This window comes from Protopterus annectens, chromosome 7.part0 (genome assembly GCF_019279795.1).
Source record: "Protopterus annectens isolate FY-2018-M chromosome 7.part0, PAN1.0, whole genome shotgun sequence".
Lineage (NCBI taxonomy): Eukaryota > Metazoa > Chordata > Ceratodontiformes > Protopteridae > Protopterus > Protopterus annectens.
In genome coordinates, this window is record NC_056739.1 from 162,215,865 (window position 1) to 162,231,450 (window position 15,586).

Here is a 15,586-nt window from a genome sequence, read left to right on the forward strand (position 1 = left end):
ATACTGATCACATTAACTTCTACTTTTCAAAATAAAATTGAATCAAGAGAAAACTGCTAATAATTTCAGCATTCTTGTCTTAATGTTAAAATATATGTTTTGCAAATGAGATATTCAAGGCCTAAGTAGTTAAAGCCACTATTTAAACGTTTCATAATACTAAAGTTTTTGTGTTGTTAGTTTCCATTAGTAGGCTTCATTTGTCAGCAGTGAGGAAGCAATTTTTGTATGAAAGCTCATACTACAAAGGATTTCTTTTCACAAAACAGATTAAAAAGTAATTCTGTACACAACAGGAAATGCAGTAGTATTGCAAAACACTCCCAGTGTATGTCCTGGAAGAAGAGACAAGAACTTCTTTGTTAAAAATTATGCCATCATACTTACTTAGCCGGCCTGGCAACTTGCAAAGTTCTTCCTCACAAGTGAGGTGTACAACAGTTACTGGGCTGGGATGGTTAGGAGTCAAAGGGCAAGGATAGGCCGGAATTGCTGAGCTGGGGAGAGATTGCACAGGAGCTGGTACAGTCATGACAGGACTTACAGATGGACTGATGCATATCTTTTCCTGCTGAAAAAAAAAGACCAGTGAATCTCTTAAAATAATAATATACAGTATACATAATCCTGCTCTGTTCTCCAGCACACTGCTACCTGTCATATAGCTTCAGCTTGCATGGTATCATTCATTGTTGTAAATATGCACTGGACTGGATGGTGACCAAATAGGCTGGCAAAATAAAACTGGCAGACTGCCTCTTGTGAGCACTGAACGGCCTGAATTTTAGTAGTACCACCTGATCTACTAATGTAAAGGAGAACTAATAAGGACTGCTAAATGAAGCACATTCTTGCTCAGAAAAAAGTTGCTTCTTAGCAAATACATTACTGTAAAATGGTAACAAATGAATATACTAATTTTTTTATAAAGAAAAGGAAATACAAAGACAATATCTTAAAAAGGATTAAAACTTTGCAATATGTGGCTTCTTACTGAATAAATATCAGTCATTATTATTTTTTGCATGATACTCACTAGATACTTCAATCTATGTCCAAATGTTACTGTGTTAGAGAAATCACACATTAATTAAGCACTGTGCATAAATTGGCAGCAGAAACAGATAATGTGAAAACTTTTTAAGGTCATGTTATTTTCTTTATATTTGACTTAATTGGAATTGAGAACTCAAAATACCTGAAAATATGTAGCTCATTGCTGAGATATCTTGTATAACAGACTGTACAATCTGATCAATAAAAATGCACCAATAGTGCAGAATATAAAACAACAAAGGACAGCCCTTTGTTGGTAAAACAGGAAAACAAACTAAATAAAAAGTTTTATTGCACTGATGCTTTATAAGCCAGGTTAATCACTCAGGGACATGTCCATTTCCACTGTGGACATGGAGGAAGCCTCAAAAGACAATACTCGGCTATATGTCAGGTGAGTTATGTTCAAATGAGCCAGATAAGGCCAGATTAAAGACAACAGCATGATAATGAAAAAAGAACGAAATAAGATACAGACACAGCAAGACGAACTATGAATATAAAATGGCTAGAACTATTCATACTAACCCAAATCCATTTACACATATTTTTCCAGCAACAGACTCTCTTTAAATATGACTGACAAATGACTGCATAGAACATCTTTGCAGTAACTCCCTCACAATCACCTTTAGCAAAAAAATGTTAACTGTTTTTCTTCTTCTAAAGTTGCTAAGATTTCTATTCCATGGCAGCTGAGTAGTTTTGGGTCTATGTTTACTCATCAAACAGTACATTCCTTGAACAGCTATTCATCAACAATGTAGCATTGAACATCCATTTTAACAAACAGGCATGTCATTGTAAATAATATCATCGAACAATCATAGTTGGCCCACAGAAAGAAAACAGCAGGTAGTATGTATTTCTGGGTCTATGTTTACCCATCAACTGGTAACATCATCGAATGGCATATGTCGTAGAACATGCTGCTCATCGAGCCATTCTGACTAAGATCACATTATGATAGGGAAAAAGAAATTTGCCCTTTCTCCACTGTAGTGCGATCTCAGTGTTGGTATATATCATTAGTGGAGGTGTGGAGGGTGCAGCTCTCCACATGAGGAGGGTTTGGTGAACGGCATTTACCATGTAATGCCGTCCGATGATCTTACTTTTGATGGGTAGACATAGATGTATTTGATTAAACTATTTAATTTTATACTCAACATATCATTGCAACTGTATATTAATAATATTACTACGTTTAATGTGCAGTATACTACTTGCTGTTTTCTTTCTGTGGGCCAACTATGATTGTTCGATGACATTATTTATGATGAAATGCTTGTTCATTAAAATGCACTTTCAGTGCTATATTGTTGATGAACAGCTGTTCAAGGAATGCATCGTTTGATGAGTAAACATCTCACTAGATGCACTATTTACTATCTGGGTAAATTATAGCTCCAGAGATCTTTATTAAGAATACTACTCAACACCAACACAGAAACAATGGTCTGCATGTGTCCACCATGTTCTTAGACTTTTCAAAGGCATTTGATATAGACTCATAGCAGCAACTACTCATTCAACTCTCCTTAACAGGATTTTAACAAAACTCCTTGTTATGGTTACTTAGTTACCCATCTGGAAGGCAACAAGCCATTAAATAAAACAAACCTACTCAGCCTTTCAGCTAGTTACTACAGGTGTCCCTCAATGCTCTATTCAGGGTCCTCTCCTATTTAATATATTTATTAATGACCTTCACACCTCCACTCACCATGTTAGTTTAGTTCAGTATGCAGATGGCTCAACATTAATATGTGCAGCCTCAACAATAAATAAGCTCCAAGACATTACCTAAAAATCTCTCTCCTCTGTAGGAACCTGGATCAAAGAATCAAACCTTCTACTCAACCCCAAGAAAACCAAGTTAATGCTTTTTACTTCAAAATGTTGCCAAAATCAAAAGCAATCTTTCACCATAAAGTTAGCAGATAATACTGTCATTAAACCTATAACTCACAGTAAACTTCTAGTTGTTATAATAGATGACAGTCTCAAATGTGACCAGCATATAATGCACAGCATTAAATCTACACACCAGAAACAAGGCTCCTTTTTTAAATTTCTCCAAGTCTTTTGGGTTTCCAATACCATGATGGGAATGGACCCCATTCCTAAGTCAAAGTACGATTAAAGTTCATGAAATTAGTATAGTTTCAATCTTTGATGTCAGCCAAAAGTGCTCTTCACAGCACCTGCAATATGCCCAGTAATGACTCCTTCTGCAATTCATATGGGGATACATGTATTGATAACATATCTACATATGACTGTAGATTCTTTTTTATAAGACCCGTTGCTCCTACTACTATTGAAACTGTCCGAGTATCTTTCTTCTACATTGCTCTCGTTGCTGCCCGCAAATCTTGATATTTTATGACTTTGTGTCTTTCTGTACACAAGACACTGTGGTCACTGGGTGTAGGGATTTCAATGATCAATGCTACTTTTGTCTTCTTTTCATGGACCACTATATCCGGTTTTCTAGCATCTATCTTTCAAACTGCTGGTAATGGGTGATCCCATGTGATGTAGACTTCATCATTTTCTATTATGCTTTGTGGCTCATGTTTCCAGTGTTTTTCAGCTACTTCAGTACCATAATGTTTTCACAATTCCCAGTGCAACAGTCTTTCCACATTATTATGCCTTTCAGTATAAAGTCCTTCTGCGATTAGCATGTCACAACCAGCAACGAGGTGTGCAACTGTTTCCAGTTCTGTTTTACAAAACCTACATTTGTCTGTTTCTCCCACATGTTCAATGGACTTTGTAAACCAACATGTATGTAGCCCACTATCTTAGGCCGCCAATAGTAACCTTTCATCTCTTGGTTTGAATTTGCCTTTCCTTAACCACTCCTGCATTCGATCCTGATCGACGTGGTTCCTCCAGAAGTTTTCTGTACTTGCAACTATATTAGTTATAACTATAACTATAAAGGCTCCCTTTATAGGATGAATGGATTCCTTAGAGATACTACAAGAAAAACTCTAACCACCACCTTCTTACTGTCAACTCTCATACGTTGCTCCTATCCTACAATACTCAAAGAAAGAAACTCATTTTCTGCTACAATAAAATAGCTAAATTTGCCACCAATCTCACTCAAAGGATCCACCATTGTCATAGCTCAAAGCAATTAAATTGGCTTGAACTACAAACTACCTAACATATTCAAAACTAACTACAGCAGACAAACTCCATCATCCAGAAAAATGCCCTGCACTAAAACATATTACTACCCTACTGTCCAGCAAGGGACCTCCATTCTAGTAACAAATTCTTACAACTCACAAATAAGTCAAATAATGTTGTAGGAGACTTGTTTTACTCCCAATACATCGCTAAATTCTGGAATAGTATCCCCACACAAATAACCTCTCTGACAAACTCAACAGTTTTAAACTACTGCTTAAACAACATCTTAACTAATCCTGGTCCTGCACACATTCATCACCAGGTTACGAACGATACTCACTTAATACTTTCCTTAAACAGAATACTCTCAACCTCTCACTGAAATGACAACATTTATATACATAACTGCTGTCTGTACAATCCACTAAGTTACATGTGGGCTTTCTCTTTAGTAACTTCTACCTCTGTAAAATCTTATACTATATAAATGTAAGTACTGTATGTGTAACTACTGTATGTATATAAATGTAATCAGAGATGTAACTACTCTGTACATACCTTTCAACCTCTCAGTGCAAGATATCTGGGCAAAGCAAAACTAATAGGGTGACAAAGGTCCAAACATAGGGACAGATTTTAAGTATTCCTCCTATAAACGTAGAAAAATGCTAGAATTACAGGTTTTGCATTATTATGTATTTTCTGAGGGATATAACATCTGAAATTCAAATATTTGTCATTATTTAGTATTATTTAGTGACTTAATTCTCAATGATTTGCCAGGAAAACACAAATTTTATGAGGAACAAACCAAAAATATGAGGCAAAAATCTGGACATTTTGCAAAAATATGGACAGTTGAGAGGTATGCCTTGTTTAACTGGAGCTAAGTATAATGCAATGTAAACAAATGGAGCTTTTCTCCCTGAGTCTCCTCTGAAAATGGGTACTTCCCAGTCAGACTTTCCTGGCACATAAAGATAAATAAATAAATATTGCCTGCTCTCACTTACTTTTCCAGGAAAATCTTGATCTTGGAGTTTTGTACCAACTTTCTGAAGAATGAAGTTGCCTGTGCCAAGCCATAAAAGTGGTGTTAAAACTTGTATTTCCACCTACTGACCATTCAATCATGCACGTGTTATCTACACTGCTGGACTCATATAAGTCTGGGTTTGCTTTATTCTAGCTTAATGCTGCTACTTTAGGAAAAGATTTCTCTACGCCTAGCGTATAAAGTAGGTTGGCAGTGGCATCAGAGTTCCTGAGGAATTATATAGTTTTGGTACTAAGTGACAAGATTATAAATGTATGTTACATCTTTAAAATTAAAATTCAAAATTTATGTTTGAACAGTATGTAAGTCAGAGTTGTCAGAGGTGCCCAGTTTTTCAAGTAGAACATTTACTGTTAATTTTGTAATCCATTTAAAGGAGAATGTGAGGCATTCTAAGAAGGAGTGCAGTAGAAATAATACTGCATAACATGGCAGGCTTGTAAAATGATTTATATCTGGGAACTGAGGGTAGAAATATTTTGTTTGATGTCATTAATTGGTGCAGTATTTGGTATTGTTTACTTTCAGTTTTGCGAAAAAGCTCATCAGTTCCTAGGAATTTTACTGCTTGCCAGAAATCTTTGGGTTGCTCTGAACAGAATGATTATTGTTTAATCACATATTTGCTTTATTAGTGTCTAGCCTAGTTTTGTGTTTTAAATGATGGTACTATTCAAATTTTAAATTGTTACTTTGATCTTTTTCTCACGCAGACCTTCTCTATCTTTCAGTATTCGTAGAAACTCTTGTGTAAAACAGCTAGTAGATTATCCTTTAATTCTTTTATTAGTGGGAAAAGCCTGTTTTGGACAGGACAAATTAGACTGTAAAAGGGAAAAAGAGCAGTTGCTGGATTGTTGCAGTTATAAACAGGTTATAACTTAAAATGTAAAAGGATAAAAGAGTAGTGGGGGAATCCTGTTTTGGACAGAACAAATTAGACTATAAAAGGATAAAAGAGTAGTGGGAAAATCATAGTTTGGATAGGACAAATTAGACTATAAAAGGATAAAAGAGTAGTGGGAAAATCCTGTTTTGGACAGGATAAATTAAACTATAAAAGAATAAAAGAATTGTGGGAAATCCTCTTATGAATAGGACAAATTAAACTGTAAAAGAATAAAAAAACAGTGAGAAAATATTGTTTTGGATAAGACAAATTACACTATAAAAGGATGAAAAACAGTGACTGGATTAGTGCAGTTATACACAGGTGTCCAGTCTGTGTGTTAAAGTTCTGTTAGCACAATGGGGGATTGAGGCTTTTGAATATACTGGTAAAAGATAAATGTATGTGCTGTTTTACTGTTTGTTAATGACCTTGATATTACTACAGGGTTGTGGTCACTAACTGCAATGTGTAAAACTTAAGTGCGTTTAGCTTAACTGGGAAATTTGTTAATATTATGTAAATAATTAGATGTATTTATGTTTTTAATTAATTTATTTATTTGTATTTGTTTTCCAGGGTAGGGCACTGATCTCCACGGACATTTCTGACACTCATCCTGGGAGCAGTGCCTTGCTTTGTAGGCAATATAGGCTGAATGAATCAAACCTTGCACCACTGCACCATGGGAAACAGCTCATTATCAGCTCCTTAGACTTCTAAGTCAACTGCCAGACAAGACTCTATTGATTAGTAAAGTCTGGTCTAGAACCATCTTTGACTATTTCAGAAAGATTGCCTAAGGTAGCTAATCTCTGGTGTTCTACTGTGATGACCCCAGTCTAGGTTTATGCCACACCTTTGCAACCCTGCGAGCTCTATTTAAATGCTGCATCAGTAGATCTGGGTTGCAGTAAGGGCTTTATTTCTCTGTACCATGGGGCCACTCTAGGATACATTCCTTTTTTTGTCAAAAGGGTGAGAGATTGGAGTCTTTCTTAATTTGCACTAAGACCTCCTCCTCCTTTTCTTTTTCTAGGTTTTCTATCTGTAAACAAACAAGATGTTTTTTATTTAAAGTGAGATCCACGAGGAATCTTACAGCTAGGTTTCTATTAAAGCTACTTTAGAGCTATTTTGAGAGTTCAAAGAGTATCCAAGAGCAGTCATTTTTTACAGTACCTATAGTCATGTGCCTGATGGAAAGATGTTTGTGAAAGTTTGTGAGTGTGCTCTGAGATAGAGCAAAACCAAGGTTAACACTGATTGTCCTCAGCAAGAAAGCGCAGTAATATGATTAGAAGTAGAATTCATTTGTTTTGAGACCTTCTCAAACGGGACAGTCTTATGGACTAAACTGGACTGTTTCAAGAAATGATCATTTATTTAAATGAGGACAGGCAGTTATAGGATTAGTCAGGCAGAAGGGGCTGTAAAGTTAACATATGGAAAGTGTGTTCATATAGTTTGATATTGTTTGTTTTTGTGGTATTATCGTGAACAAGGATTCAACTTATTAATAATGTAATTGTTGCTACAGGTACATTTGGAAATAAATGTGACTTAGAAAAGGTCATTGTTTAGTTTGGTGTAAAGTAGATTGTGAAAAGTATTAACTGTTTTGTAGAAATAAAGAGTATACTATTAGTTTTACACACACACACACACACACATATCTATCTATATATATATATATATATATATATATATACACACACACACACACACACACACACACACACACACACACACACATACATATATATATATATATATATATATATATGTACACACACACACACACACACACACACACACACACATACACATGGTGAGAGATACTTAGAAGTACATATATTGATAGATACATAAATATGTAGATATATATTTATATTGCTTTTACTAAAGAGTTCAGAAAGCAACTTGAAGCACATTACTGGAACCTAATACATGTTAGTTTGAAGACATATTATGTAGTTTAAGATATGTTTTAAGAGGGTGGATAAGTTGCTACATCCATGGTATGGAGTGGGGTGGCTGGGGAATGGTGGTGGAGAACTGAAGTATACCCAACTCTACAAGCAGTGGAAGGCAATTAGTCTGAGTGACTAATTAGTCAGTACTGACTGATTTAGCAGCATGGCAGTAAACAAGAAAAGAGAACCTACAAAACACAATATGACATATATCAAGTAACAGGGTTTACAGATAAAAATGTGCAGTAACAACAATAAGGAAAAAAAACCCTAAGGGGAAGTAGACTGCCAAAGTAAATGCTAAAACCAGGACAACAAAACTGATTCAGGAAATATTACAAAACCAACAAGTGTAACAAGCATCACAACACAACACTAACATACCAAGCTACTAGCAGATCATATAATTACTGTACTAGACATGAACAGTAAATTATCCACTATACATACTAACACAGACTATGATGGCAAAAGGGAAATACAGGAAATTCATCAAAAACTGAGAGGCGTGCCAGCAATTATAAAAGAAAATAGCAGATCCAAAACCCAGACTGGAAGGGGAAGGGATAATATTTGTACAAAAGACACTCAGACCATGTGCCTGTAGCAGTTGGTCAGGAAGGATGGAGTAAGAGGCCATGGGAGGCAGCTCCGGCTCATCACAACATTGACATCTAGTGGGAGCATAAGGTGCTACCCAGTGGAGTTTGAGTGACTCAAACCCATGCTATCACAGTGCTTAGCAACAGTAAATCTGGGAGGGGAAAGAGGAATCCAGAGTGCAGTGGAATACTTCCCCCTTAGGGGGCAGCAGCAGCAGGCTCAGAGAAGCTGCTGAGGGTGAGGGGGTGCTTTGAAGGGATATATGATAGGCTACACCAAGACCAGCAAAGTAGCATGCTCCCTACCATATGAATCTTGGGAAATGGAAGGGCTGAACAGGATTACTATGTGGGAATAAATGGGTCATGGGACTCTTATCCAACTTGGGAATATCCAGGTCCCATGTCTCTAGAATAAATCATCTCATTGGGTCTAAGTAGTGAAGCTATCAGGCAGATCCGGAGAGGGGTGCAAAAAAAAAAAAAGATGCTGAGACCAACAGCAGTACAGCTTCTGTGACATAAAATATACAATTAATCTGCGTGAAACAGCAATACATAAAAGAACAGCTACAGTGGAGGTTCTGTCAACAGGAGGCACGTATTTAAGAATGGGCAATCAATGTAAGAAGGGCAAGTGTACTTTATGTTTCCCCCTGCAGCCCTAGGTACAAAAATAAGTACTTAAAGAGAGGAGAAATAAAACAAATCAACAACACTTCTTCCCCTGAAAATACAGAGTAATCATCCATCCATCCATTTGTAACCACTTTTTCTCTTTTTTGTACATGGAGTCATGGTATTACATCAACCAATGGCAAATCATCTACAGTCAATTATCTGAATGTAAAAACTAAGACAACAGTGACAAAAATGAATGTATATATACTAAATATTGCAACTGAAAGTCCATCTCGGTTTGGATTCATCAAGGGCAAGTTATGCTTACTCAACCTGGTGGATTTTTTGAAAAGGTCACCAAAGCAATGGATGAAGGCAAAATGATACACATCACATACCTAGACCTGGCCAAAGCTTTTGGCACAACTCCCCACTGCGGCATAGTAAAAAAGCTAAATAAACTGGAAATAAACTCCTATGTCACCTGCTAGATTGCCAACTGGCTCATAGATCAGAGGCAGGAAATCAAAATAGAGAAAATTACCTCCACAAAGAAACCAGTCACTAGTGGAGTCCACCAGAGTTATTTGCTGGGACCTCCCCTGTTTGGCATCTACTTTTCTGAAGTAAGTAGGATCTGGCTGACTGAGTTTGCAGATGGCTGCATGCTAGGAGCAGTCATTGAATCCCCAAATGACTTTGCCATCTTGCAGGAAGGTTTGTCCCAAATAAATAAATGACTAGTGCCAAAATCAAGGACTGAAACTAAGTGCCAAAAAGTGCATTATTGTATCCTTTGGGAAGTCATGTATCACAGGCACTACCGCATTAACAATATGTCCATGAGAGTTGATCATTTGTTCAGGATTTAGGAAACGTATGTGAACAGTGACCTAACTTTTGACCAACATGAGTCCATTGTTGTAAGAAAGACCTTCTGTACTGCATGGCTTATAAACAAAGGGACTGTGTCTAGATCTAGGGATGTCATTGTCCCACTTTTCTCAGCCCTCATTAGGTCAGTCAATGAACAGAATGCGCCTTTGGCATGTATCTGTCCAGACATATGCAGCAACTTTAACACCTACAGAGACACCTTACTAAAAGGATACAAGGCCTAAAAAAATGTCTTACATGTATGACTCAAAGCCCTCTTCCAACCTTTTACTGATAGATTTACTGCACATCAGCAAATCAAATGGCATTAGAAATACACAGTTTAGGCATATAAAGCTCTTCTGCAATACCAATAGTATGGTCTTGAGGGACAGGTATATCTCACAGAGGGTACTGCTGCTCTGGGGCAGAGTCCCCATCCACATATAACAAAATTCAGCCCTGTCCATACTGAAGTCCAACTTGCATCTATGGATGGGAAACAGAAAATTTACCCCAGGACTGCCCCCTGTACTACTAATGGACAGAGACAGCTTCTAAATGCTTTATTCCTTGCTTTTGCCCCCTCAAATGATCTACAGTATGATCCCAGTTATTCTCTTTAGGGGTAATGTATAATTAATGATTAAGGGATGGGTAAGACCAATCTCTAACCAAATAGGATTGGTTAATTCAAACACAAAATGGGAAACTGGCTAGGCTTAAAATAGCCCTCAAGGGCTGCTTGACTAGTACTTACCTATGAACCTATGAAGAACTATGCAGTTAAACACACAGAAGTCAACTTAAAGTGCACCAAAAAGTTGTACACAACATCACTGGAAAACTATATATAAACTATATATAAACTGTATAAACTAAGAAATCACATACACAAGCATGCATAACCAGGAAACAATTCTAATAGACTGAAAGTCAACACATGGTACAATTAACAGCATTACTGCTGATAGCAGATTATATATTTGATAAGCATGTCTAAACTACATATTACACCTGTTTCTCTATATAAAAGCCTACATGACAATAACATTTAACTATCATGCTAAGTATGTTTTAATTATCGTACTGCACCTGATCTCACTATTAAAGCCTGCAAATTTATATGACTGAGCATATCAACTAAATATTTTATATGAACAATAAAAGGCATACCATCATTATTAAACTGTTTACATAACAGAGAGACAGCAAGCAGTGTTACGATGAAAAATAATTGCCAAAGAAGGTTTATGCAACTATGTAATTTAGCATTGCAATAGTTAGAAATAGCCATAACAGTGGCTATGTACAGCGTGGATCTTGACATAGCGCCAATGAACTTGTATGAAAAGAAAACAAAACACGATATACAGCAAAACACAAAGATACAAACCCTTGCATGTATAAAGTAGCGGAAATAAAACAAATTAAAAGGCATTCCTACTGGACAGGTGTCAGCTAAAGCATATGAGCATCATATAACTGAATGAGCATCATGTAACTGAATAAAAGTAAAAACAGATGCAGCCTGCCAGTAGCTAGGTGAAAAAGCAACAGACTACAAAGACAGTAACTGGAATGTGGCCATAACACAAAACAGAAAAGGGTATTCAACAATAAAAGACACAAGCTAGCTGAAAGGCAGGCAGCCACAAATTGCCTTGCAACTATCCCTGATTTTGTCTTATTTTTCTGCAATGTTCTTGACAAAATGTTGTCTTTTTTGGTAAATTACTGAAAATTACAGTCAGTTAATAATACCAGACATTAGCTTTGTGGTGGTTATTGTCAGAAAAAGCATACTGGAGTAAAACCTGTTGTTCTATTAATTTGGGGCAGCGCAGTGGTGCAGCGGTTAATGTTGTCGCCTCACAGCAAGAGGTTCTCCGGTTCGATTCTCAGCTGCGGTGCCTTCTGTGCGGAGTTTGCATGTTCTCCCTGCGTTCGCATGGGTTTCCTCTGGGTACTCTGGTTTCCTCCCACTTTCTAAAGACATGCTTCTGCAGCATTCCTCCCCGGGCCTCTGCTGAAAACAGGATCTGTGGAACTTAGTTGGACTTTCCCGGTCAACAAATGTTAAAATAAAAAAATGTTTTTATGTGAATTAGAGTAATATTTAAAACTTGTCCCTGACTTTTAGCCTTTGTTTCCCCCCATTATTTTTGGCCTTGCCAAAAGTCTTAATCAAGAAAGTTGAGGGATATGTAACTGTATCATAACAAAAACAACAACAGTACAGGGTAAAACACAGGATAATCTAGCTATTAGCCAAAGACCAAACATAAAAAATATAGAAGTGGATAAATTATAATGTTATGATACCAATGCCGAAGCAGAAACTGTTGAGGAGCAGCAAATGTCATATGTAATAAAATATGAAAGTAAAAGCCAAAACAATAGTTCACTCACTGTAATAAACAGTCATTCTAATGGGTAAGGTATGGGGGATTATGAGATGGTGACTGATCATAGAATGCTTATTATGTGTTTGAGACTTGGATGGCAAAAAATTCACCACAAAAGTGAAGCTCAAGAGGTGAATCCGGCATCTATGTCAAGAACGCATAATTAGCACATTATGACTGGTGACCCACTCATTATTCTTTGTAGTGCATGGAGCTTTTATCTGTCGTGTAAGACCAGTTAAAGGGAAAAAAATGCTAAGTGTTTTGCCAGCTTTCAATGCTATAAAGCACTCAGGATGTGTAGTCAAAAAGATAGTGTAACACAGTCTCTTGTGATTACATTCACATTGCCATGCCTCTCAGCAGTCTAGATGTTCACAGAATATCCAGAGTTTTGTCTCATATGTTTGGCTTGTTCCTCATCAAATGCCTGTTTTTTGGACAAATCTCTGATGATTAAAGTCATTAAATTATTACATACATTTCAGTTTCAGACTTCATATTCTTGAGAAAAAGCAGGCGAATGCACAACCTGTTAATCCAGTTACTTTCTATGTTTATAACAGGAAGTCAGGGGCACATTACCAGTACAGGCAGCAGGCAGAAACAAATAATAATTGTCTTTTGGCTTTTCCCGGTTAGGGGTCGCCACAGCGGAACTCCAGTCCGCTAATGACTGGCAGTGGATTTTTATGGTGCCGAGTTGCCAGCCTGACAACCAACCTTCAAAGAAGGCACACCCATTCAAGCACGCACCTACCTGCATGTCTTTAGACGTCATTCGACCACGGGGAGGACATGCAGACTGCACATAGAAGGCGCTCCAACCAAGAATCGAACAGGAGAACCTCTTGCTGTGAGGCGAACAAATCTGTTCTTTTTATTCTCACACTGGCTTTGCTGATTAATACTGGCAGATATGACCGCCTTGCATGAGCCCCGATCTCAGCAAATTAAGCAGGGGGGTGCTTAAAATTTCTTAAGGTCAGGTCTCACTATACAATAATGCTTAACTAATTTATCTTTTCCAAATATTGGAGCGTAATCACCATACTCCATGCACTACAAAACAGTTTCACTTGCAACTGCTTGTCTTCCTGAACAGCACAATGTACTCAAATTTAAAGGAAAAAGTAGACAAAGTAAGGCAGACACTAGTAAAAAAAAGCACTTCAGACAAAACACAGAGAAATGCAAGTAAAAAATTTCCAGAAGCAGGGAACAGAAGCAAGTGTTAAGAAAACAGAAGTGGTGCACACTGTAAAATGTAGAATGTGTGTGTACAACAGATATTACAGGTAATCTAGGAACTTTCAATTCACAAAGGATGTCTGTGTAAGTCAAATGTATAGCTGAAAAGATTTCAGCAAGAAATGCTTGACATTTTCTAAATGAACAAAAACTAACTCAGTTTTGAGAAGATAACATTGTCTAGCCAAGTTAAAGGTAATAAATATAGGTTTAAAGTGGTGATACCCACAGTACGGGGCACATGGAAAGAGCTTAAGTTACATGACAAGGTGTGTATAACAAATATAAGGACCAAGGAATTCAGAAATGGAGACCCGGAATTTGTTTTGGTCCCCTCAGCAGAAAATCAATGTCTGACTAAATGTCAGTGTCCATCTGACATAACACTAAAACTAAGCGAGGTAAAAAACTGAGATAAGCAGGTAAAATATGAAGCCATGAGAGGAGTACAGACCTTTATAATTAGCTTTTTAGCAGAGAGGTTAGCAACTCTACTAAAGAAAGAAAAGTAACCTCAATGCCTGTAATACAGATAGATGAAATACTATCTAAGCTACACAAACAAGAAATAAGTTTCTGTTAAGACCACAAAAGTGTTTTCAGAGCTATCAGGCAGAACAAGCTTGTTTCAATACCAAAAACTACAGAAAACCATTCCAGAAGGATAGGTTAACCTGAAACCTTTCAGTATACCAAAGTTGCAAAGTAAAGCTGTACATGAAGTAGTAAAGAATGGTTAAAATATATCAATATACACACATACACACACACACACTCACACACACAAAGTCTGTATATACATAAGTATATATATATATATATATATATATATATATATATATAAAGGTCCCCTTCAAAACATCTAAAACCCATAACATCTAATTTCATAACACTAAGACCAGAACATCTAGAACCCAAAACATCTAAAACCCATAACACTGAATTTCATAACATCTAACAGTACAAATCACATGAAAATAACATCCCCTCCACATATAATGACACCAAACTACCAAACACACTTTTTATTACGTTTCTGTAGGTGGCCTTGATACAGTGGGGTTAGGAAATTAACTTTTTCCCACTGTAGTGCGATCTTGGAGTTGGTATATTTAATTTACGGGGGGTGAGGGGGACAGAGCCCCCCACATGGGGGGTGCAGGGGGGCTTGCCCTCCGGCAGAAACATAGTAAAAAGTGTGTTTGGTAGTGTGGTGTCGTTATATGTGGAGAGGATGTTATTTTCTTGTGATTTGTAGTGTTAGATGTTATGAAATTCGATGTCATGAGTTTTAGATGTTTTGGGGTTTAGATGTTCTGGTCTCAATGTTATGAAATTAGACGTTATGGGTTTTAGATGTTTCAAAGTAGACCCAAATATATATATATATATATAAATATATATATATATATATATATATATATATATATATATATGTATATATATATATATATATATATATATATATATATATATATATATATATATATATATACATATATATATATATATATATATATATATGTCAGACCTCTCAGCTGTCCCGAATTACTCTGATTTTACCGAGTTTTGGGGTCCCAATAATGGGGTGCCACGATTCCCGAGTGGCACCCCATTATTTCCGATTTTTCAAAAGTATTTTCTTTTATTTTTGTGCTTTCAGAGCTGACGTCATCTCATGCGCAATGACGTCAGTT

General features: G+C 36.6%; 1 protein-coding gene across 3 annotated transcripts in view; it reads right to left on the reverse strand.

The window, feature by feature from the left end:
* Positions 1-15,586, reverse strand: part of ETV7 (ETS variant transcription factor 7) — a 475,597-nt gene that overhangs the window by 359,686 nt on the left and 100,325 nt on the right. For 2 of the 3 annotated variants that reach the window (XM_044076621.1, XM_044076619.1), the window contains exon 2: positions 388-571. In XM_044076621.1, coding sequence (XP_043932556.1) covers positions 388-532 — 145 coding nt within the window. In that variant the 5' untranslated portion in view covers positions 533-571. The remainder of the gene's footprint in view (positions 1-387; positions 572-15,586) is intronic. The other variant, XM_044076620.1, reaches the window with a different exon arrangement.